This window comes from Diceros bicornis, chromosome 19 (assembly GCF_020826845.1).
Source record: "Diceros bicornis minor isolate mBicDic1 chromosome 19, mDicBic1.mat.cur, whole genome shotgun sequence".
NCBI lineage: Eukaryota > Metazoa > Chordata > Mammalia > Perissodactyla > Rhinocerotidae > Diceros > Diceros bicornis.
The window spans coordinates 44391776-44418022 of NC_080758.1; the positions used below are offsets into that span (position 1 = coordinate 44391776).

Below are 26247 nucleotides of genomic sequence, written 5' to 3' on the forward strand. Positions count from 1 at the left end.
TGCGGAGCAACGGCGGGCAGCGCGTGACGTGCGCAGCCGTGTTTGGTCCCGAGTCGCGCGCCCGCGCGCCCGCCCCCTGATAGGCTCGCGCGCCGCGTCGCCTCCTCGCTCGGTGCGTCGGTCCCGCTGCCGTGAGCAGGACGCCCCGCAGACTCGGCTCTGGCCGGCTTCCTACCCCTGCGACCGCCGCGGAGAAGATGGTGAGTGGGAGGGAGCCCGAGGCGGCCGTGGCGGCGGGGCTCCGGGGCGCCGCGGGGGTCGGGGCTGAGGGCGAGCGCCGCGCCCCCGCCCGGGGTGGGCCCCGGGCCTGCTGCAGTCAGTCTCCGGCGGGCGAGGGTCTCCCGGCTTCCGCCGCCCGCGCCCCGGGGCGGCTCCCCGGCCGCTGCGTCGCCCGCAGCTGCTGCGAGGCCGCCGCCCCGGAGCGTCGTCTCACTCTTGTTCCCGCCGAGTGTTGGTTCGACAGCCGGGGTCGGGCACCCCACCCCTGGGTGAGACCGACCGGGGTCCGCCGGCCCGGGGTGGGGAAGTCGGAATCCGCGCGGGCGTTGTTAGCTCAAACCCGGGCACGGAGGCGGTCAGGGACTCGTTCGAGTTTCGGCCTGTGAGGTCTCTCCGTCTCGATAAGGAAAATAAGGCCTTTATTGAACAACCCTAGAGGGCGGAATCATCACTAGGAGCGTGACCCAGGCATGGTTAAGAACGCGGTGGCCTTGCAGCCGCTTTGTTTGTCGTATCTGGCAATCAGCTTCCAGCAGCATTCTCGTGCTTGCCAAGCTTGGCAGTGTCTCTTTTAACCCTCGCATGCCCGATCTCACCATGTATGGTTAGAAATTTTCTTTTATCTGTAAATGGTTTGGCTCTGCTAGAATATAGCGTGCAAGGTGTGGGTATGATGCTGGGATGCTAATAAAAGCAAATGAAAAAGCTGTTTAAAAAGTCTATTAAATTATCCAACTCATTAGAAAGTAAACATGCTCAGTAGATTCTAGGTGATGGACACCTTGCTTAATTTACTTATTTTTTTTCTGTACTCTGCAGTTCTAGTTTGCTGTAAAATAGTATTCTTAACCGGACGATCAAGTAGAACGTTTTGTCATTTTCTTTAGTTTGCACACGCTATTACCATTTTTGGTCAATGATTTGCAGGCAAAGGCTTACTAGACTTTGCTAGACTTAGTACACTGTTACTGCATCTGTCTGCCTGGAAGCAGTTGGTACCAGCTTATCTGCGTACGAAATGTTTTCAGTGAATAACAGTTTTGGTTTTCTTAAGATATTTCAACTGTCATGACTGTGCAGACTGGCTCATTAGTGGGGAAAAAAAGAGATTAACCGGTAGTTTCTTGGTGACTGAAGATACATAGTAGGAATTTGATATTCTTCAGTTTTTGGTTCTTTGGTTTAATTCTGTAAGTTACAAAGAGGATCAGCATCCTAAGAGTTTTTAACCTTTTTAAGATTATAGCTCTATATACTACTTTATACTAATAGAGTTTTAATCTAAGGGTTTTGAGTTCTCATAAATTTAAGACCATCCACTGTGATGGAAGTGCTTTGAACCAGGCTGGAGTCTGCTTTAGGGTTTTCTGGTTTGATGTTTTATTTTTTTGAGTTGCTATAATACAAACTTTATTTTCTTTTTGAAAATAGGATCAAGCATTTTCACTTTAGTTAAATGCTTAAACTTTAAAGTGTAGCTTCCATGTTTGTATACATTCAAATAAAGTGAAAGAAGAGTCTGTTTTATTTATTGGTTCTTGGAGGAGGAGCAGAAATAAACATTAATCAAGATGGGTGGACTCCAAATTCATTTCTAACTTGTTGGCCTTAGGGAAGTCAAGTAGACCTTACAGGCTGCTCTTGTTTGGATGCTTGCAAAGAAAGAGTCCAGAATATAGACCGACCATTTTTAAAGGTTACTCTTGTATTTAGCCTTGTGAGCACAGAGCATCTCCCTTCAGTCCAGCCGTTAGAGAATATTGTGAAGATGGAAAGTTCCTTTATTATCCCAGATTTTAGCACTATACGTCTGTGTTCGAAACTTTAGATCTGTTGGCTGGATGCTTGGTTCCAGGTTTCTAAGTTTTTTTTTTTTAAGATTAAATTTTAACTGCTGATGGGTTTGTTCTACATTAACAAAATCACTTCCTGATACTCACCAAGTCTTCTAGAAGCATTAGGAATGAAGAAATTTGAAACCAACTCAAAAGATCACCCTGGGCACTTTAAGATGAGATTTCATGTTTTCAAAGTCTCACTTTACAGTGCCAAAAAAAAAGCCTACCTTCCACAGGAACCACATCTACACACTCCAAACAAAACTTTGGTGTGTGTGTACTGGGTGTGCCAGCTTCCTTGTACAAAGATTATTTACCAGCCCACCATCAAGTTCCTAGGGTCATCTGGTCAGTAGTTCTTTCTGTTGGGTATGGATTGAGACATCACACATAGACTTGCCTGCTCCTCTGGTAATCAGTGGCATACACATTTGCAGCATAGCTGTATGGCTCTCTGTGAAGTAGGAGTGTAGTCTTGCTCCTGAAACAGAGTGCAAAAGGTCTACATGATAATCTAACCCTTAACCTTACCATAATCAGAACTCTGCTCTAACAGACTGAGCTGACTGGCTCAGACTGAATTACATATGTAGTCTACCACTTACTTGATGATTAGCAAAAACACTTTTACTTATAACAACCCAGTGGAATAGGTTGGGCGTGTGTTCTTGTGCCTGTTGAACATCAGAAAACCAGACTATAAAGGATTGACTTGCGACCTTTTCTGACTCCACATCAAGTTTTAGAATCAAGTACACAGAATAACAGATCCCTTTGTTCAAAAGAAAAGGTTAGGGCCAGCCCGGTGGCTTAGCGGTTGGGTGCGCGCGCTCTGCTACTGGCAGCCGGTGTTTGGATCCCGGGTGCGCCCCGAGGCACCGCTTCTCCGGCCATGCTGAGGCCGTGTCCCACATACAGCAACTAGAAAGATGTGCAACTATGACATACAGCTATCAACTGGGGCTTTGGGGGGAAGAAAAGGAGGATTGGCAATAGATGTTAGCTCAGAGCCGGTCTTAGCCAAAAGAGGAGGATTAGCACGGATGTTAGCTCAGGGCTGATCTTCCTCACAAAAAGAAAGAAAGAAAAAAGGTTAACTTTTTGCCATATTTCAGGTTCTTGTGTTACCATTACAGCTAAATATGCATCTTCTTCCTCATCCTCCTTCCCCAGAGATAACCACTCCTGTGTCAAAGACATAATGTACTAGCCAATTAAGGAGGTGATTTTTTCAGGCTGTTGCAATTGGGAGAACATTAATTAATGAGGAATGTCTCAAAAAAAAAAGGACGGGGACCTGGGGTTTGTAAACCGGGGAGTCTGGGGGAAGCATGGGGACGGTCTTAGCTTGCAGTAAGCAAGGGCAGGATCCTTTTGTTACATGTTTCCCAGAACACAAAACAATGGGGGTGGATTTCTTGACCATCACTGCTTTCCAGGTGACTGCATTTCTTTTATAGTCACCTGAAATTAACATATTTCATGCTCATTAATATTTCCATACTTTTTAGCTATATATGTATGCATCTGTAATAATATGTATTGCCTTGATGTATTTTTAAATTTTATATAAATGTTATGCTTCATGTATCCTTTTGCAACTTTAAAAAAAGATTAAACTGGGTGAGGTTTTTTTGTGGAGGTGCATGATTTTTGGTTTTAGTTGTAGCTCTGGTTCTTTTTCTTTTTTAACGTTATAGTTTCTGTTTTATGACTGTTTAAGTTTATCCATACCCCTGCTGATGGCCATTTGGACATTTCCCAATTTTTTGCTCTTTTATCTTTTTTTTTTTCTGCTGAACTTAAACTGTTTATCTGCAATAGATGGTTTCCACGTTTTATGTTACTTCTCTAGCCCCAGTGAAGGTCTTCTTGGTATATATCTAGAAATGGAAGCCCTGGATTGGAGGGCATGTATGTATATCTTTTTACTCTACTAGTGGTGGTTCTGGTTTGCATCCCATCAGCTACATTTATGAGCCTGTTTCTCCATTTCTTTTCACCACTTGGTATTATGAGACTTAAAATCTTTACCAATCGGATGATTGTGAAATGATTTCGTATTCTTTTAATTTGCATTTCTCTGATTAGTAGTATTTTATCATTTGTTTATTACAGCTTATGTTTTTACATGCACGCGCATCCAGTGAACCTGACATTGTGTAAATACTCATCATGTCTTCATCTAAACTTATCTGTGGAGCCATAAGTAAGTCCAGTGTTATAAGAAAATTAGCAAGAACGTTGTTTGTCAATGCCAGAACCACATACTGAGGACTAATATCCCTCTCTGACACCTCTGTTCCTTTGCGTGCCTGAAGCTGCTAAGTAGTGGAAGTTCAGTATTCACTCTTAATTCTAGCCACCTGCCCTCGTCAGGCCCTGCTAGTGTTAAAATGCAGGGTGATCTAGGATAGAGTTCCCTATTTGCCAAGGGCCATGGAGATTAACATCCTCTGCTTTATACTTATCCCTTTCTTTGTTTTTCCTGGGCAGTTCTGTCTAGCCAGAAGGTTAAAAACAAACGAGATATATGGGAAAACTCTGTGCTTTCTGTTCAGTTTTGCTGTGAACCTAAAATGTCTCTAAAAAATAAAATTTATTTAAAAAAAGGAACAAGCAAAACAACTAGGACTTTTTCGCAAATATAATTGGTTTAAATCAAAGTAGTGTTCAAATTAGTATATGGGAAGACTCCAAACATGTTTTGGTTAATGTAACTTTATATTTTCTTTCAGTAATAATTAAGATACTTTGAGATGAACACCACATTTGAAATATGAAAAACTGTGGATTTAACATATATATGCATTGTTTTTATCTATTGCTCTAGTCTCTAAGTAACTAGGCCTAGTCTCTTTTTTGCAGTGTTGGCTATTTGCATACATAAACCACAGAGTATAATAAAGAAATAAGTAGAAGGTTGTTATTTAAGTATCTTGAGCTTCCTTTTCTTGTAGCATAATCTTCCTCTCTAGATTGTCCATGTGAAAGACATACCCAAAGATTTACACCTAACACTTCAGAAATATTTTAATCATAGTTTTTCTTCTGTCTCTGCCTCCTTGCCTTTATGTTAAAAGTGTGTTTTCACTTGGAATTGTGCTTCTAAAAGCTATATCCTGTTCATTTTTCTTGAAATTTTACATTGGGAGAAGTAGAGAAAAATAAACATCAGAATGGTTCATCTCAGTAAACTTTGACAAACTCGTTACTTAGATTCATCATGGAATCTTCTGTACAAGGACCCCCTAGAGTTGAGTAGTTTTAGTCTACAGTGATTCTTAGCTCTTTAGGATAAGTCTTCCAGTAGCTGACATTGTAATGCTTATGTGCTGTTTACCCTATTTGTGATTTGCTTTGGTATGTTAAAATTGAAGAATCAGTTTTTATGTAGATCTTTAAAAAGCAATTGATTTAAGTAAAAATGCAATTAAAATTCAAATTTTAATCGGTAATTGAAGGTGAGAAAAAGCTGATGTTTGACTTTTTTTTTTTAACATGAGAGGGGAGCGTCAACTCGTGTTCTGTTGCATCAAGCATAGGATGAACACTTGAAAGATAGAAACTTCAGTGCATACTATAGCAGGAAATCTACATTTAAAACTAATTTATCATTTTGTTTTTGGGTTTGGATCACATCTAAGGAAAACTTACTCCTTTCAACATTTTTGTATAACTTTATAGGTTGTTTACTCCTGTTTGCCTTATCACAGAAAAGAAAGATGCATTTCCTACACATATTCCTATCTCGGCTTGCTTTCAGAAAATCACCAACTTGTAAATGTAATTAGTGTCTATTTTTAAATGCTTTCACATTTTTTGTTGGTGGTGGTATTTTCATGTAGTAATAGAGCTAAAACTAAAGCGCAGACCAATGCAGGTAAGACTCCTCCAACTTGCTGGAGAGCAGTCTCTTAAATCAGTTGTTGAAGCTCTGGAGCTCTGAGGAGTTCTCAAATCATTGAAACCTTGTTTTAAGAATGTTGTAAGTAATCTTAGACCCGTGTTGTTGGATAGAAATAAAATACGAGTTACTTTGAAATTTTCTAGTAACTCATTAAAAAAATAAAAAGAAAAGGTGAAATTTGTTTAACCCAATATATCTGAAATATTATATCAACATTTAATCAGTATAAAAATTAAGGAGACATTTTGCATTCTTTTTTCATACAGATTGTTTGAAATCCAGTGTATATTTTACACTCACAGCATATGTCAAATGCTTAATTTTCATTGGAAATATTTGGTAATATATTTAGATATAAAATTTACAGTTGAAAAAGTAGATTCACATACCTAAGTTGCTCCAAGTCTACTTAAAAGTTTTCCAGTACAGTCATGTGCCGTAAAACAATGTCTCAGTCAGTGACTGACTGCGTATATGATGGTGGTCCTGTAAGATTAGTGCCATATAGCCTAGGTGTGTAGTAGCCTATACCATCTAGGTTTGTGAAGTATGCTCTGTGATGTTCACACAACCACAGAATTGCCTAATGATGCATTTCTCAGAATGTATCTCTGTCATTAAGCAATACATGCTTATAATGGAATTGATCATCAGTTTTAAAATTGTTAAGTAAAATGGAATAGAATTGAAAATGCAGTTCCTCAGTCACACTAGCCACAATTAATGGACTCACTAAGCCACATGTGCTTAGTGGCCACCTTAATGGACCAGCCTCAGACTTTGTGGATTGGCCTATCTAATTTGTAAGGGAAGTTAGTGTAGGTACCAACACTGTGTTAATTCTCTGCATTTCTGCACATTTCTAAGAAACAATGCTAAGATCGCATATGAATTCCTTTTATGGCACTTCTTAAGATGTTTTGTGGAACTAGACTGTTGAGCTCCTTAAGATAGGATTTGTATATTTCAGTAACAAGATGCCTCTCTCATGGTAGGCCTACAACAGATGTTATTGTATGAAGATGAATGAGTGAATGAGAGGGCATTCTTAATTATGGCAGGGACAGGTTCCCATGGAGATGGGTTACTTTAATTTTTATACCTTCTATTCCCACATACCTTTTTTTAATATGATGGAAATTGAGTTTTAAGTACTAAACTAATTAAATAGTACCTCCCCTTTGTATACTGCATTGCAATATAATTTGAGTCTTACAGTGAAAATCCTCTGAAATAGATAAGGCAAGTCTTATTAGAATAGTACCTTTAAAATAATTCTGGCATACAGAAACCCCTCAATAAATGCCAGTTCTCTTTCTTTCCTTAAATGTGAAACTGAATGGTATTTGATGCTCATTGAGATATCCTGAACCATAGAAAAGCACTTAGAAATGAAGGCTCAAGAATGCCTTGGATAACTTAGGCATCTTAGATAACTTATAAGTATTTACTATGTGTCAGACATCGTGTTAGTTTATCTCATTCAACCCTTACAGCAACCCAATGAGCTAGATATTGTTATTCCTATTAAACTATACTGAGAAAGTGGTTAAGAGCATGGGCTTAAGAGTCAGGCTGCCTAGGTTTTTTGAATCTTGGCTCTACTCCTTATGACCTTAGGTGAGTTACTACTGTTCTGGGCCTCAATTTCATCATTCCTTTAAATGGGAATGATAATAGTATCTACTGGCACAACAATTTGGGTGATGCATATAACTAACTTAAACCAATGTCTGGTACATAGTAAAGTGCTTATCAGTGTTGGCTAAAATAATATTAAAAACCTTAGATCCTAGTTAAACAGTCTTTTTTCTTTATATTCTAATTGCACCAGTGCATGCTTCAGTAATTATAGATAAAATGAAAAGCGTGAGAGGAGTACATTAGAACATGTTTCCAATTGTTTTATTATTTCTTTAAACTATTATTTTACTTGGAATCATATATGATTAACTTTTTTTTATGACAACTTTTTAATTTGATTTTTTAGGTGACTTGATTTTGTGTGTGTGTGTGTGTGTGTGTGTGTGTGTGTGAGAGAGGAATATCAGCTCTGAGCACACATTCATACCAGTCCTCCTCTTTTTGCTGAGGAAGACTGGCCCTGGGCTAACATCTGTGCCCATCCTCCTCCACTTTATATGGTATGCTGCCACAGCATGGCCTGACAAGCGGTGCGTCGGTGTGCGCCCGGGATCCGAACCCCGGGCCGCCAGCAGCGGAGCACGTGCACACTTAACCACTACGCCACGGGGCGGGACTGTGACTTGATTCTTGATGTAAAATATGTTGCCTTCTACTCTTAGTTATATTTTTCCTGAAGTAATTAATGGAGACTCAAACACAGTTTTTCATTGCCCTCAAGGTTTAGAATGGCAATCATTTATTCAATAAGTAGTTGAGAAATTATTATATGCCAAGAACGATCCAGATACTAGGGATACAGTACTGAAAAACAAAGTCCTTTCCTCATGGAAGTTACATTCTAATGGGGGAGAGGGAGGGAGAGAGAGAAAACAAAAAGAAGGTGACACGATCGTGTCAGATAGTGGTATGTGGTAAGAAGGAAATAGGGTAAGCAATAGGGGGTACTAGAAGAGTTGGCTACTTGTAGCTAGATTGTTAGGGAAGGGCTCTTAGGAGGTGACGTTTGAGCTAAGACTTGCACGGCAAGAAAGAGCTAGCCACGCGAAGAGCATTTCAGGCAGAAGGAGCTCTGTAAGTAAAAAGCCCTTGAGAAGAGAAAGAGCTTGACATGCCAGGTGAAAAAAGGTTTGTGTAGGTGGAATTCAGTGAAGAGGGGGGAGAGAAAGAGGAAATGGATTATAGGCAGGAGCTAGAACAGGAAGAGCCTTTAGGCCAAGGTGAGGAATTTGAAGGTTTTTCTGACGGCACCAGGAAGCCATTGGGTGTGTGGTGGTAGGGAAGTGTTAAGGTGTTACGTAGTGGAATAAGATATGACTTATCCCAGCGGCTCCTGTGTGGAGATATACAAATGGGGACAAAGACTGATTAGGAGACTATTGCTATTATTCAGACAGTCAATGGTGAGAGCTTAGATTAGGATTGTTAGTAGTGGGATAGTGAGAAGTAATTAGATTGGATATATATTTTGGGGATGGAGTTTGTAGGACTTAGTAATAATTTGGATGTATGGCATAAGGGAAAGGCAGACATCAAGGATAACCTCTATGATTTAGGCTTGAGATACTAGGTAGTTGGTGTCATTGTGCTGGAGACCTAGAAAAGAGGTTAAAATAAAATAGTTTGGCAAAAATTGAGGTTCTTAGAACTTGAGGACTAACATTGATCCAGAAGTATTACTAATCTTTAAAATACCTTAATTGCATGTCATGTTGTAATAATAATGTATGTTCATTGTAGAACGTTAAGAAAAATTTAGTTGTAATGGCAGTCCCAACCAAAGTATTAGCATTTAGCGCATTTCCTTCCAGGCCATTTTAAATGTGTGCCCATTCTTTCAATAAATAATTGTTAGGTGGCTTCTAGGAACTAGGTACTGTTGTAGGCTCTGGCGATTCAACGGTATACAAGACAAAGTCCATGTCCCTATGCAGTATACATTCTAATGGGGGAGACAGGTAAGAAACAAACGAATGAGATAATTGCAGATTGTAATAAGTACTATAATGGAAATAAGGGAGAAAGTGGATATCTGGAGACTACTGATATAGATTTTTCTCATACAGTTGAGTTAATCTGTAACAGTTTTATATCCTTTATTTCCCATATCCCAATGTGACAAAGGTACCAAACTAATTCAGTTGGGGAAAGAATAGTGTCTTCAACAAATGGTGCTGGGACAACTGCGTATCCCCATGCAAAAGAATGAAGTGGAGCCCTGCTTCACACTGTGTACAAAATTTAACTCAAATTGGGTCATAGACCTAAATGTAAGAGCTAAAGCTATAAAACTCCTAGAAGAAAACATCAGCATAAATCTTTGTGAACTTGGGATAGGCACTGTTTTTTTGGCAGTTTTCTTGGCGTTTCTAGGCAATGACACCAAAAGCACAAATGACAAAAGAAAAATAGATAAATTGGACTCTATTAGAATGAAAGACTTTTTCTGCATCAGACACCATCCAGAAAGTAAAAAGACAACCCACAGAATAGGAGAAAATACTTGCAAATCGTGTCTGACGAGGACCTTGTATCCAGAATACATAAAGGATTTTTATAACTCAAAAATAAAAAGACAACCCAATCATATAGACAAAGGCTTTGAATAGACGTTTCTCTAAAGAAGATATACAAATGGTCAATAAGTACATGAAAAGATACTCAAAATCCTTAGCTATTAGGGAAATGCCAATCAAAACCACAATGAGGGCCGGCCCCGTGGCGTAGCGGTTAAGTGCGCGTGCTCCGCTGCTGGCAGCCCAGGTTCGGATCCCGGGCGCGCACCAAGGCACCGCTTCTCTGGCCATGCTGAGGCCATGTCCCACATACAGCAACTAGAAGGATGTGCAACTATGACGTACAACTATCTACTGGGGCTTGGGGTGGGGGAGGAGGAGGATTGGCAATAGATGTTAGCTCAGAGCCGGTCTTCCTCAGCAAAAAGAGGAGGATTAGCATGGATGTTAGCTCAGGGCTGATGTTCCTCACAAAAATAAATAAATAAATAAATTATTAAAAAAAAAAACCACAATGAAATACTACTTTGTACCCACTAGGATGGCTATAATAAAAAAAGACAACAGTAACAAATGTTGGCAAGGGTGTAGAGAAGTTGAAATCCTCATATATTGCTGGTGGAAATGTGAAATAGTGCAGCCACTTGGGGAAACTGGCAGTCCTTAAGAAGTTAAACTCGAGTTACCATATAACCCCGCGATTTCACTCCTAGTTATATACCCAAAGGAAATGAAGACATATGTCCATATAAAAACTTGTACACAAATGTTCATAGCAGCATTATTCATAATAGCCCCAAAGTGGAAACACCCCAAGTGTGCCTCAACTGTCTATCAGTATCCAACTGATTGGATAGGTAAAACAGACAGAAATTTGCCAAAAAAATACTGCCTAACCCAAGTTCACAATATTCCATACAATGAAATGTGATTTGGTAATAAAAAGAGATGAAGTACTGATTCATGCTACAACATGAATGAACCTTGAAAACATGCTAAGTGCAAGAAGCCAGTCAAAAAAAAGACTACATATTTTATGATTCCATTTCTACAGAATATCCAGAATAGGCAGATGCATAGAGACAGGAAGTAAATTAGTGGTCGGCTAGGTCTGGGGTACATGAGAGTGGGAAAGAGTGATTGCTCGTGAGTACAGTGTTTCTTTTTGGGTTGTTCAGAATGTTCTAAAATTAGATTGTGGTGATAAAGGTACAACTTGGTGAATGTACTAAAACCCACTGAACTTACACTTTTAAGTGGGTGATTTTATGGCATATTAAATATATCTGTAAAAACTAAATTATTTAGTGGCATATACAGTGATGATATTAAATCATCCCCCTGTTAAACTTAAATCCATTATTATAAGTAATTTTCTGTCATCTTTGCGTATTAATTTTTGTCTGCTTTTGCATTATTCTTCAAAATAGAGTACTAGGTTTGCAGTCACTGAGTCAAAAAGTTTGTGTTTATATATTTCTAATTTTAAAAATACGCTCATCATAGAAAACTTGGAAAATACAGATAATTAGAGAGAAGGTAAAAATCACTTATATTCCCACTGTTAGAGAATTTCTTTTGTCTATTTTACATAGTTGAGATTACACTGTACTTAACTTTATATCCAGCTTCTTTTTTCACTTAAAGCAAATCATAAATATTTCCCCCATGTCATTTAAAACTTTCCATAAACGTGATTTTAACATCTGCATCAGAAACTGTCCTGTGGATATTCTCTAATTTCCTTTGCAGTTCCTCTGTTTTTATTTATTTGGGCTGTCTGGTTTTTAGTGTTATGCAGATGGGGAGATCAAAATTGACCATCCCGAAATATGTCTCTTTACCTTGATTATTTTCTCTGATGGACATTTGACCTCCCCCAAACTGCCTAAAGAATTTAACATAGAAGACCTGTTTCAGGAAGGAGCCAATACCATATGATGGCTGTAGCATAATGTAAAATAGGTGTTACAATAGGAAAGACACCAAGCCCCTCTTATCAAAAATTCTGTCTCTTCCCGGCCACATTCTCTAGGTGACCCTGAAAAGAGTTGCCGGACAAACATTTACATTTATAAGGGAAATCTCCATTTGTAAAGGTATTTTCCTCTCTGTACCAGGAAGAGGGGGGATGACCTCATTTCTAGAAACTTATCAATGTGGAAGGTGAGACCTTAAATCTGCATAATAACCTACTCTTGTTTACTGTGCTTTTCTGGTAATCTCCCATAACGGACTCCCCCCACCACCAACATCCTCCTTTGTCTTTAGCTGAAGATAGTATTTAAGATGAGAATCTCTGCCATTTCGTTGAGAAACTCAGTTTCTCTGGTTTCTCCCATGTATACGTGTTATTAAACTTGGTATTATTTTCTCCTGCTAACTTGTCTTTTAATTATTTGGCCAGCCATAAGAACCTTAAGGGAAAAGGTGGAGGGGGATTCTCCCTCTTCCCCAACGCAGATTATTTCCCCAGAATAAATTCCTGGAAGTGGGGTTACTGGTTTAAAGGATTGAAGGGTTTGAATTATTTTAAGGATCTTGTTATAAATAACCAAATTGCTTTCTGAAAGGTATGAGTGAGTAATATGATTGCCTGTGGTGGAAGATGAATCTGGAAAGGTAGGTTGGTTCAGATAATAAAGGGTCTTTTATGCTCTGTTAATGAATATGGACTTTATTTTGTAGATGCTTGGGAATTGGTGAAGATTTTTAATCTTAGGAGTGATGTGAGATTTTAAGAGTAGACGAGAAGGAATAGATTTGAAATACACATTTAGCGAGGAATTGGTGGGGCTTAGAAACTGAGTGTGACCAAGGAACAGAGGTAGGTCAGTTAACCTGACATGCTGATCATGAGATTAATCAGAGAAGCCAATGAGAAATCTTTTACCTTTAGCTTATTGTGTATTCAAAATGACAGTAGAATATTTTTTATATTGTTACTCTCTTGAAGTAAAGACTAGAAATAATGTATAAATTTTTTGCATTCAGGATAATTTACGTAAAGTAATATTCACCATTTTTAGTGTAAGTTCTTCAAGTTTTGGCAAATGTATGCAGTTGCGTAACTAACACCACAATCAAAATGTAGAATAGTTCCTTCACTCCAAAAAATGTCTGCATGTTGATCTCTTCTCCCATCTCCAGCAGCCACAGGTCTGCTTCTTGTCCCTGTAGTTTCACCCTTGCCGGTGTGTCGTGAGTGGAATTGTCTAATCATATGCTTTGAGCCTGGCTGCTTTTCATTTAGCATAAGGCACTGGTGCATCAGCAGTCTGTTCCTTTTTTATTTTGAGTAGTGTTCCATTGCCCAGTTGAGGAATAGATTCTTTTTTATTTATTTCCTGTCTTAGTGAAGGATGAAGCAGAATATTGTAAAGATCTTTTTCTAATATTGTTAAATACTTGAAATAGTCATTCTCTCCATTTTAGATAAAACTACTAATAGATACATCTTTTTATTAAATAGTGTGCTTTTTATTTTTTCAACTGCAGAATCAAATGGTTATTTAACAAAGGTGTAGATTACAGAAATTTTTTAAAAAATTATTTTATCGAGGTCGTAACAGATTATAACGTGGAAATTTTGAAATGTGTCAGTATGTTTTATGGGATATTGATTTCTTAAAGGTCATGCTCTTTGCATATGAATTACTGTATACGTTAATGTCTCTTATCTAGCATTTATCTTGAAATTAAGTGATGCTTACATATCAGACACTTAAAAAGTATATATTCATGACTTTTAAAACAGAATACTAAGTAAAGAAGTTATATTGATCAAGTCAGCATTTATTAAGCAGATTCACACTTCTGGGTAGATGAGGAATTGTGTGTATGTGTTGGACAGAAGGGATTGATAAAGATACTAAGAGTTAAGGTGATATCTCATTGAGATTTTGATTTGCATTTCCTTGGTGATTACTGATGTTGAGTGCCTTTTCATGTTCCTATTAGCTGCCTGTATATCTTCTTTGGAAAAATGTCTATTCAGATCATCTGCTCGTTTTTTAATTGGATTTTTTTTTTGCTATTTAGTTGTATGAGTTCTTTATATATTTTAGATATTAACCCCTTATCAGATGTCATTTGCAAACATTTTCTCCCATTTGGTAGGTTGCCTTTTCATTTTGTTGATGGTTTCCTTTGCGGTGCAGAGGTGTTTTAGTTTGATGTATTGCCACTTGTTTTTGCTTTTGGTGTCAAACTCAAAAAATCATCACTAAGATTTATGTCAAGGAGCTTACTGCCTGTGTTTTCTTCTAGGAGTTTTATGGTTTCAGGTCTTAACGTTCAAGTCTTTAATCCATTTTAAGTTAATTTCTGTGTATAGTGTAAGATAGCGGTCCATTTTCATTCTTTGGCATGTGGCTGTCCAGTTTTCCCAACACCGTTTGTTGAACAGACTGTCCTTTCCACATTGTACGTTCTTGGCTTCTTTATTGTAAATTAATTGACCATTTTTGCATTAGAATGGCTATTATGAAAAAGACAAGAAATAAATGTTGGTGAGGATGTGGAGAAAAGGGAACCCTGTGCACTGTTGGTGGGAAATTGGTGCAGCCGCTGTGGAAAACAGTAAGGAGGTTCCTCAAAAAATTAAAAATAGAACTACCATATGATCCAGCAGCTCCACTTCTGGGTATTTATCTGAAGGAAACAAAAACACTCGAGAAGATATATGTACCCCCATGTTCCTTGCAATATTTATAATAGCTAGGACATGGAAGCAATGTAAGTGTCCATGGATGGATGAATGGATAAAGAAAATGTGGCATATATATACACTAATGGAATGTTATTCATTCGTAAAAAGGAAGGAAAATTTGCCATTTGTGACAACATGGACCCTGAGGGCATTATGCTAAGTGAAATAAGTCAGACAGAGAAAGACAAATACTGTATGATCTCACTCATATGTGGAATCTAAAAAACCAAACCAAAAAATCACCCCCAACTCATAGATACGAGAACAGATGAGTGGTTGCCAGAGGCGGGGAGTGGAGGATGGGTGAAATGGATGAAGGGAGTCAAAAGGTACAAACTCCAGTTATAAAATAAATAAATCATGGAGATGTAATGTACAAAATGGTGACTATAGTTAAGAATACTGTATATTTGAAAGTTGCTAGGAGAGTAAATCTAAAAAGTTCTCATCAAAAAAAAAATTGTGTGGTGATGGTTAACTAGACTTATTGTGGTGATCATTTCAGAATATATACAAATACTGAATCATTATGTTGTACACCTGAAACTAATATAATGTTGTATGTCAATTATAGCTTAAAAAAAGTCTTTCAGTTTTATCATCATGAGGAGGATGTTCATGTTTGTGTGATGTGATATGCAGTGAGTTGTCACTTAAAATCAAATAGTGTAAAATTTTTCCATCTTTACAAGTTTTTTCTTGTCAGTCAGTTATGAGGAGTCTAAAAAACAAAGTAGAAACATTATAAATTTATGCAAACAGTATTTCAGAGGAGTGAAGTTCTATACCTTTAGGAAAAGAGAATAATAGAAGATCTCATCAGGACCAAAATATTCCAAAGGAGATCAATAAAAATTGCGTAGAAGCTTTTTTGCTTTGTTTTTTTCTGAAAACCCTAAAGTTTTGAGATGGAAGATTTTCCTTGGTGTAAACTGAAGAATTGTACCATAAAGAATGGGAAAAAAATATCTTAAAGGCAGCAGTACATTTCTTACAAATTTTAAGGGATAATCATTTTCAAAGGCTGATTAAAAAGTAGATGATAGTTCCTAGGTAGACTAGGGTTGAAAAAAAAAGTTCTTGCACTTAAGGAGCACAGTCTAATGAGAGAATCAGACAGCCAATAGACAGTTAATTACAGTAATAGATAGAAATAATTGTATTCTGTGTTAGCACATAGAAGGATCTCATAACTTATATCAGAGGTGGGGATAGAGGGGCCAAGTAAGAGTTGCCCTCCCAGAGGAGGTGATGTCTGAGCTGAGCCCTGAAGGACTTAACGAGGTGCAGAGGAGGAAGGTAAAGCACCGCAAGAGAACATGGTATATTCAGGGAATCGCAGAGAGTTGTACATGACTGAATTCCATGACAGGAGTTAAGCAGTGTGTGATAGGGAGAAGTGGGAAGGGAGGCTGGAGAGAGAGGGCATAAGGAGCTTGATATGGCATGGATTTTATCCTGAAGGAAATTGGAAACTTAAAAGAAAACAGTAAAGGCATAGGAGTATTTGCCAGTGTGCTTTCTATCCCTAGTTGCTAGGGTTTTTTCCTTCCCATTTTTCTGTCTAGTTTTTTTTGGGAGGAGGAGAAGTAGGGGAGTATTATTTTCTCTATCAGGCTTTTATAAAACCCCTTATTATACCACTATTCCTACCCTCCCTTTCTGACTTCCTGCCTCCCAGTGGAGTGGGAAGTCTGTTAACAAAGCGGTTAGGATTGTCTGTGATATAAGCTTGCATACCATCTGAATGTGGTAGATTATTTTTGACAGCTGGGCTTTGTTATATCTAATCCACTTTGGCTGTTGAGATCATTTTTCTGTAAGGTTTTTTTTTTCTTTTGATAGGAGTGTAGGTAGTGTTTCTTAGAGTTTAGGTTATTAAGTGAATTTTTTCCCCACTAAATAAAGTGTAACCATGAAATATATAGGTAGTAGAGTTGTATTTGGTCTCCATAGGCTATCTCAAGGACGTTCTCTGTACTTTGCTATGAGGTGAATGGAGGGAGGACTTTATAGTTGGAGATTGGTTGTAAATTCAACGCTGTTTAGTCACCCTGCTTTTGGGGAATGAGCCATTGTGTTGAGGCAGAGTTAACTTGGAACATTTTCCGGATCACTGATAGCCTATGTAGTGACTTTGTGCAAATTACAGAATAGTGCTCCTTCTGGGTGACCTCAGGAGACAAGCAGATGGCGCTCCATCAAGCGGTTGAAGCCCTGCAGCCGCATCCCTTGGCTGGTGGAACATGAACTTGATTTTGGCTCTGTCTGGCCCCACTGGCCAGGCACCCTTAAGCAAGGCACAATCCATCAGACTGTACTCAGCAGCTCTGGACATTTTGAACTTATTAAGGGATTGGTGATTTGCTGTATGCTTGCTTGACTGATACACAGAGCAGGGACAAATTTTTAGGACAAAACCTATTAGCTCACCCCATAGGCCCCAGTTTTCATCCTTGTGGATTTTGACTTGCGGCTGTAGGTGATAGGTATGCTTAGGAGAATGGTAAGAGGTAGTGTAACTGAATCTTAACTGTTAGACCACTGTTGCCATCCTGTCATCCTTTTTGCTTTTGCATGTCTCTGCTATTCTACCATTTAATAGTCATGGGAAGAAAGAGAGATATACGTCAAATGTCAATATGATTTTTTAATTTGTAGTTCTGGTCCTTAGGGAACAGATAGAAATTACTGTTTCAAATATAAGTTTTAAGCTGTCTGGATTTTTTTTATCTATAGCCTTCTGTTACCCAAAGGCTTCATTTAAAATTGACCACATTGGTAACTAAAAGGAGTTGAAGAAGCACTAATCAGATTTTGTGGTAAATAATAATGTAAGTCTTCGTTTGCTGAATGATACCATTGCCAGGCACCGTAGTTAGGTTAAATGTTAAATGTTCCAAATTCTATTCATGAGAAGGAGAACACAGCAAATTAAAAAATTCAGTATCTGACTTGGTCAATTTATTTTAAAAACGTATTCCCAATTAATTATAAAATTCATCTGGAATAGCCCTGTGTAATATTACATAAAATAATCTTTATTGCTATTATATAAACCTTGTATATCAAATTCATTATTTCAGGGCAGGCCCCGTGGCGTAGTGGTTAAGTGCGTGCGCTCCGCTGCTGGCGGCCCAGGTTCGGATCCTGGGCACGCACTGATGCACTGCTTGTCAGGCCATGCTGTGGGGGTGTCCTATATAAAGTGGAGGAAGATGGGCACAGATGTTAGCCCAGGGCCAGTCTTCCTCAGCAAAAAGAGGAGGATTGGCATGGATCTTCCTCACAGAAACAAAACAACAACAACAAAAATTCATTATTTCAATTCTCTCCCAATATCCGGGGTTTTTTTTTCCTCAAGGAGTAAAAGAACTGTTTGTTATGCCATCTGAAAGACTTAAAATCTGCTCTTAAAGTCAAGCCTTCTTGTCTGAAGCTTTAGCACTGTTTTTCATTTTGGTTGTTTTGACTCTTCTAAATTAATATTCAGGATATTTCAAACAAACAGTCTATCTGAATTTCCCCCCAAGATTGCTTCCTTGCCCCCAGAAGTAGTTGACCATAATTATTGTGGTAAACTAGAATTGAAATCCTTGCCTTTGGAGGCATTATTTTGTCACTGCATATTATAGTCACTGAGGTTCCTGATGACATGAGTCCAAGGCAGAAAGCTATGCAATTTATTTTATAAATTTGTTTACCCTAAATATACTATTTTAGTATTGAGAGTTAATTTTATGTTAAATTATTTAAAATAAGATAAAATTAAAAATTTAGTTCCTCAATTGCATTAGCCACATTGCATGTACTCAGTAGCCGCGGTGGCAGTGGCTCCCATATTGGACAGTGCAGACATAGAACATTTGCATCATCACAGAAGATTCTGTTTGACAGCATGGCTCTCAGGAACAGTGGGACTAAGGATTTAGTAATTCACAGTCAGACTTCAAGGTGGTGGTGGTGGGGAGTGTCTTAGTGTTCAGTTACATATGGTTACCTATTTTCCTGTTTGCAGTATGATGACTAAGCCAGAAAGATCTGCTGTTTACCCTTTCCAGAGAATAAACTCCAGAATTCCAGGAATATGGGGGTGGTGGCAGGGTGGAGTTCAGGGGGTATCTAGGGACCTAAGTGCGTCTCAAACTAATTTCACTCATTCTTCCTTATTTGAATTTCCGTATTTCTTGTATTCTCCTTGTCCTTGTGGGTTTATGTTCTTTTTCTTTTTTGTTCAATCTCCTTTTTGTACTTTCAGTGGCGTTTTGGTAGGGAGATAAATTAGATGTACATATTCAGCCCCTCATGGTAACACAGGACCTGTGGGGAACTTAACACTTCTGTGTAGAAATGTGCCTGAAGCGTGTGGCACTCCCATTCCATTTGTTGTCTCAACATTATTGCTCAGAGGCATCAGTTGTAGTGGTCAAAAGCCCAAATATTTTGTAGTCAAGTCACTTTTCTGTCCTTTTGGCCCTTGTGCAAGTCTTGGTGTAAATAAAGGAGAATTGCGAACCTGTTTTTAAACTCCCCAAGTCCTTTGATTAACAGTTATGCTGTGTGAGTTGGTAGGTTGAGAAAGGAACTAATGCCTGTTTTCTGCCAGGTGTTTGTGAATATGAAATTGTATTTGCTATGCAATATGCTTCTTAGAAATATTTCAGACTCTCAGACAAATAATTTTCAAGAATTAAAAAATTTTTTGAGGTAGGAAAATAGCTTTCATTCCTGTTTTCTCTAGTGAGGATTAGGTAAAGTGTAGTTGGTGTTAATTATGGAGCCCAAGTCAGGTATCCTACTTGAGCTAGTAGTATAGAAATAGACCATTGTTTCTGATATTTTGGATTAGGGATGGACTGCTGTAAGTCCTTACATTTAGTTTTTGGACTGGTTCCGTTGTTTACAAAAATTGAATAAAAAAACTTGATGTTCCTTTCAAAGATTACCACTCTTATGCTAGAATTGAGAAAATTGATGTTGTAAGTGTGTTCTGTCATTGCAACTTTAAAATACCCAGTGTTATGTATTCTTGTAGCATTCACTTCCCCCGCTGTCTGTGAGTAGTAGCTTTATTTAAAGAAGCATACGCTGAGTGAATCTTGAGTATAAAGGCAGTGCCTCAGATGTATTCATTTAATCTCTGAGTCACTGTTTTACAAAAGCTCTGCCAGAGGAGACTCAGACAGGTTTGAGATCCATTATGCTGCAGGAACAAGTTAAAAACTGGTAGTCAAGTGAGATAAAATACAGTGCAGTGATTGTTTAAAAGCAACTATTTTGACATGGGGGTGGAGTTCTAAGAGCAACTGTTATTCTCCAGTGGTCGCTGGTACAGAACACAGAGAAACTGAAGTTGTGGGTAACATATCTTTTTAAGGTAATCACAAAGCTCTTGTAATAGCAATCTATTTTTGCTCTCAAGATTTTCCTTCCCAACTGTGCAGCAAATTCTGGTGCTATGTTCAGAGTATCCTTTAATGGCCTTTGTTACAACTTTGCAATTGAATATAAACAACTTTGTAAAAATAAATTTAAAATCAAAACTAAATATGATTTTGCTTTTTAAAATAAACCTTAGATTTCTTGACAGCTGAGCAGTTAATATCTTAAAAATGTAACATTTTAGAGAAATACTGGAAAATGAGGCTGATGGGAGAGGACCTTTTCTGTTAGGTAAAGGCACAGTATAAAGAACAAATGATTCTGTACATCACTGTTACAGCCGTTTTTGTTTTGAGATTCACCGTAATGTCTCTTTGTGGTAAATCCACCGAAATTAATACAAGAATTCTTAACCATGATTGCAGATGAACTATATTTCAATATAATTGGCTTTGTAATGCTATATATTTTGTTTTATCTGAAACATCATTTTGAGAAAGGACCCATAGGCTTGACCAGGGGTCCATGGCACAGATAATGCTTTGACTTTGGGCCTATTTTTGTAAAATGCTCTTATCACTACTGCTTCACTATAAAAACTAAACCTCTAGGCCAGGAAATAAAATAGCAGTGAGCTAAGATTTTATTATATTTTTTGAAATTTTAGAACTACATTTTATTGGTCTTCCCCTGGAGCTTATTGGAAATGCAGAATCTCAGACTCTACCCAGATAGTCTGAATCAGAATCTGCAAATCTGCATTTTAGCAAGATCTCCAGGTGATTCCTGTGTACTTTAAAGTTTGGTAATCACTGATCCAGTGCACTCCCCTGAATAAATAGTTGAAGGAACTGATTTGCTTCAGGGCTGTTCACTGACATGCCCAAGTTTGACACGGCTGGTTAGTGGAGAAGCTTGGCTGGAGCAGTTGCTCACATAGTTCTGGTGCTTTAACTTCGAGTTGTCTTCTTTCAGCTTCTAGGAGGTTAATAAACTACAGTTACTCAAGGGTTGCTTTGTCTTCTTTCCATCCCACTTTTACCCCAGCTTTCCAGTTCACCCCCCAGAAATATCTAAGGTAAAAGAGCTACCAGTGTCGGGCCAGGCTGTAGGAGCAGTATTCCTTGCTTTCTCAGTCTGCCCTCATGGGTTTAGTTTTAGTTTATAAAAATCATTATCAAGAATCTAGGGACCAGTTGTTGTTGTTGTTGTTGTTGTTTTTTTTGGTGAGGAAGATTGGCCCTGAGCTAATATCTGTTGCCAGTCTTCCTCTTTTTGCTTGAGGAAGGTTGTCAGTGAACTAACATCTGTGCCCATCTTCCTCTACTTTGTGTATGGGACACCACAACTGCATGGCTTGATGAGTGGTGTGTAGGTCTGCACCCGGGATCTGAACCCCTGAACCCTGGGCCACCGAAGTGGAGCGTGTGAACTTAACTGCTATGCCACCCAGCTGGCCTCGAGCAACCTGTTGTTTAATCTTCCCTATCAGTGCTATTTCAAGGATATAGTAAGTAAATCAGGGTCTGACAAATTTAAGTGTATTTATTCATTACATTTGAATCTAATACACACTTTACCTGGTAGATATTTTGACTATTTTCACAGGCAAAATTTAGTATTATAATGTTACCAGTCATAAAGAATCATACTTCTCTAACATCAAAGCCTCTAAAGCCACCAGAGTGGAAAGACGAGAGAATAGGAGCACTTGGCATCGTTAACCAACCTCTAGACACTGTTTCCTGACTCCTTCCTTTCCACCTTCCTTCTCCCAGCAGTGGTTGTCACGTACAACTGTTTGTGCCTATACAGCATCGGCCCCAGCCCGCCTCTTCCTACTGCTCTCACCCCTAGTGAACATCTTAACTTGCTTACTGAATTAGCCTTTAGCTGGTCACCTTACTTTTCTTTTTTAAAATATCCAGTGTCTCCAAACTCCTGAACCTGCCGTTTGTGGCCTCTTCCACTTGTACCCAATCCGTGTCTCAATTTCCTTCTCCCTTATCCTCTTCTCATAATGTATGTGCTGAGTTCTCTGTCAGGAACTGTCTTTTCATCCTTCTTTCAGTCCCCTTATTTTGGAGTGCTTTAAAGTCAGCTTACTTCACGTGTGAAACATTCCATACCTGCCTGCGTCCCTCCTCCCTCCCAGTTTAAACCCTGCCTTCTGTAAACTCCCTTCCATTGGAGTTTATCAAGGAATAATGACAGTTTTACGGAGTGTTGAAGCTTTGTATATGCTGTCTTTATCTTCTCCATTAGTCACGTAAACTTCCTTGGGGGCTCTGACTCATCTGTGATTTCCTCAGAGGAACACAATAGTGAACAAGATGGACACAGTCTTAAGGAGCTTACAGTCTTAAGGAACTTACATCCTACTTGGGGAGATAGTCATTAAATAATCTTAAAGACAGAACATTAAAACTTGGTAAGTGCTTTAGCGTAGATACATGATCTCTTGCAAGCATGTGATAGTGGTTTTGACCCAGACAACTTTTTTGCAAAGTGAGAATTGATCTGAGACCTGAAGAGTGAATTAGGCAAAGAAGGGTAGAGAAATGCTGGCTAGGCAGGGTGTACAGTATGAGCAAAGGCCCTGAGGTGAGAGGGAGCATGGCAAATACAAATGACTGAAAGAAGGCGAGAATAGTGAGACTGCAGAGCGTGTGCAGGGTAAGGTAAGGCTGGAGTGGTAGACAGGGCCAGATCACACATGTTAAAGCATTGTTACTGTTTTTACCCTCAGATCAGTGGAAAGCCATTGAAGTGTTTCAAGCATGGAGGTCAGATTTGTGTTTCAGATCCCTGGCTGCAATGTGGAGAATGACTTGGAGAGTGGAGGGGATCAGCACTGGGCATGGCCTGTCTGTTGTATTTGAACAACTGCGGTAACAAATTAAACCCCAAATCTCAGTGGCCTAACATAGTAAAGATTTATCTTTATCATGCAGAGTCCAGCGGGGTTGGGCAGCCCTCCTCTATCTTGAAGTGTGTCCACCAAGGTCGTCTTGGCAGGGGAAGACAGAGTTTGAAGATCACTTTTAAAGAGCTGGACCTGGAAGTGGTTTATATCACTGTGCCCAACTCTTGCTGAGCAGAACTGTCATATGGTCCCAACTGAACTTGCAAGGAAGGCTGGAGAATGTAGTCTTCCTGTGTGCCCAGGAAGAGGAAACGGTGTGGTGTGCACATATCCTGATCTCCCTCCCCTACAACAACTTGGGAGGTTATCGTAACAGTTCAGATAAGAGGCAGTGGTAGCTTGGGCTGGGAGAATGGCAGCAGAGATGGAGAGAAATGAATATCTTGGAAAAACAAAATGTGAAAATCCAAAGAGCTAAGTGAGGTGAGGGAGAAGGAATTATTGAGGATGTCTCTTAGGTTTGGGGCTTGTGTAACTAGGATGGTGATGTGTACTGAGAAAGGAAGGCTGACTAGAAGGGGACTTTGGACATGCTGAGTGTCAGATCCCTTTGACACATCCAGCTGGAGATGTTAGATAGGAAATTGGGTCTAAAGGCTGGGAACTCAGAAAAGCAGAAGTCTGAACAATGTATGAGTCATTTGGATTAGATGATTGAAACCTCGAGCTTGGATAAAGTCTGCTAGGTAGAATGCAGAGTCCTTCCTTTGCACCTGCACTGCCATCAACATCTGCTTTCTGCCAAATTGCTCTACCTCTCTGACCTCAGCTGAATCTTTAGTGGTCCTCAGAGCCCTTTTGCTTGTCCTTAGGTGATTCTGAATCTTTATCTCATATGACCTCAAACCCCTGCCCTACTCCTGGCTTATGTTTCACAGAGAAAATGGAGCCTTTCAAGCACAGTTTTTAGCAGTTTCTTACTTTCTCCTCTAAACTGTTACCCGTCCTCTTCCTATTTTAGAGGAAAAAATGTATATCCTTTTCTAAAACTAACTGCCCCATCGTGTCCGGTCTCTTTAGCGTTCTGACTCTTAATTATGAGTGTTTAGAGTATCCTCTGGAGCCAGATCTCCTGGGTTCAAATCTCAGTTCTACCACCAGTTTCTGAGTGACCCTGGCCAAGCTACTTAATCTTTCTATGCCTCAATTTCCCCATCTGTAAAATGCAAATAATAATAGTAGCTATCTCATAGAATTTTTGTGATTTAAAAGTGTCTGACGATAGTAAGTACTCAATATTAGTTTTGTTTTTCTTTAGTGTTTTGGCTTTCCTTCTCTTGTTCCTTCAAGCTCCTAACCTTTTAGCGTGGTCAGATTTCTCCAGTCATAGGACAGTGTCCCTGAAGTTAGCACTCAATCTTCCGTTTTCCCTTCGCCATTAACCGTCTGTGTTTTCTGTCTTCACCTCCTCAATTCCCTGTGGATCCTCAGCCCATTGTCTTGGACGTTTGCCGCCTTCCTCCAGTCTTCTGAAATGCTCAGAGGCCCGGTTGCCAAGCCCAGTGATCTGTTTTCAGTCATTCTGAAACTTTGAAGTTTTTAGTATTGATGACCTCCCCCTCAAAATACTCTCCCTTGGCTTCTAGGATGCTTTTTTCTCCCTTCTTGCTTTTTCTTCTTAGCTTTCTGATCATTTCTTCTTAGTCCACTTGACTTCTCTTTTGCTACTTAATGTTGATAGCTCCATGGTATCGACTGTAGTCCAAAATATCTTATAGGTGCAGCCTTCCTGTTAGATCTGTGCTCATATTTCCAGTTGCTGACTGATCATCTCTACCTGGATGTTGTGCACATCCTGCAAAAGTAACATGTCAAGTGTACCCATCCTCCCGCTTCTGTTATACGTCACAGTCTTTCTAGTTGCCAGTCTAGAGAATCCTAGGTCTTCTTTGATGCTACCCGTTCATGTGTCGTTCAGCTATATTGGTTTGACTTTGAAATGTCCTTGGATTTGTTTTTTGTTTTCAACCCCACTGCTGTAGATCGGAGCTTTATTCTCCTCTGAATATTTGTAATTGCCTCAAAAGTGGTCTTCCTGCTTCCAGTGTCTTTGCCAGTTTCTCCTTCATAGTTTTCAGTATTTATTTCCTCAAGCAGAAGTATCTTTAGTTTTCCTCTCATCAGAAACCTCCACAGACCTCATTTCTGGTAATAGCCCAAACCCCTCCTTACTGAGGCTTTTAAGGTGCCTGTAAGTTACAGCTAGATTTGGCTGAGATTAGTTGCATTATAATTGCAGAATACACATTTACTTTCTATTTTCAATTACTGATACATGATTAATTTGATTAATTTCCAAGTCAGATTTTTTTTTTAAAGATTTTATTTATTTATTTATTTTTATTTTTATTTATTTTTTTTCCCCAAAGCCCCAGTAGATAGTTGTATGTCATAGTTGCACATCCTTCTAGTTGCTGTATGTGGGATGCGGCCTCAGCATGGCCAGAGAAGCGGTGCGTCGGTGCGTGCCCGGGATCCGAACCCGGGCCACCAGCAGTGGAGCGCACGCACTTAACCACTAAGCCACGGGGCCAGCCCCCCAAGTCAGATTTTAAAGTGTTGTGTGAGATGCTTCACTTAGATATTGACAGATACATTCAAATACTGATGGGTTGGATATAAGGCTTCAGATGTTGGCTTCGTGCTTTTAAAGATGGGTTAGTCAAATGTGGCTTAGAGATCAACATTATGGACTAGGGAGTTGGGGGAATTGGAGTCTGTTTCTAGTTCTTCATTAATTTTTGTTACTTTGAAAATTTTATTCATCTCTGTTCAAAAAAAGCAAAATGAAGGTTCTTAACTTGCTTAACATAGATGAACTGTGAAGATAAGAACAATACTACTCCTAAAGCAGTAAAAGAAGGTTTAAGAAGAGTACTTTTTTATGTGTGTGTGAGGAAGATCAGCCCTGAGCTAACATCTGCCAATCCTCCTCTTTTTGCTGAGGAAGACTGGCCCTGGGCTGACATCTGTGCCCATCTTCCTCTACTTTATATGGAAGGCCGCCACAGCATGGCCTGACAAGCGATGCGTCAGTGCGCACCCAGGATCTGAACCTGTGAACCCTGGGCTGCCAAAGCGGAGCGTGTGCACTTAACTGC

The 26247-nt window shown here is 39.2% G+C and overlaps 1 protein-coding gene across 1 annotated transcript in view; it reads left to right on the forward strand.

The window, feature by feature from the left end:
- Positions 1-90: 90 nt before the first annotated feature.
- Positions 91-26247, forward strand: part of DSTN (destrin, actin depolymerizing factor) — a 33690-nt gene continuing 7533 nt past the window's right edge. The window contains exon 1 of the mRNA XM_058563273.1: positions 91-200. Within this exon, the coding sequence (XP_058419256.1) occupies positions 198-200 (3 nt within the window). The 5' untranslated portion in view covers positions 91-197. The remainder of the gene's footprint in view (positions 201-26247) is intronic.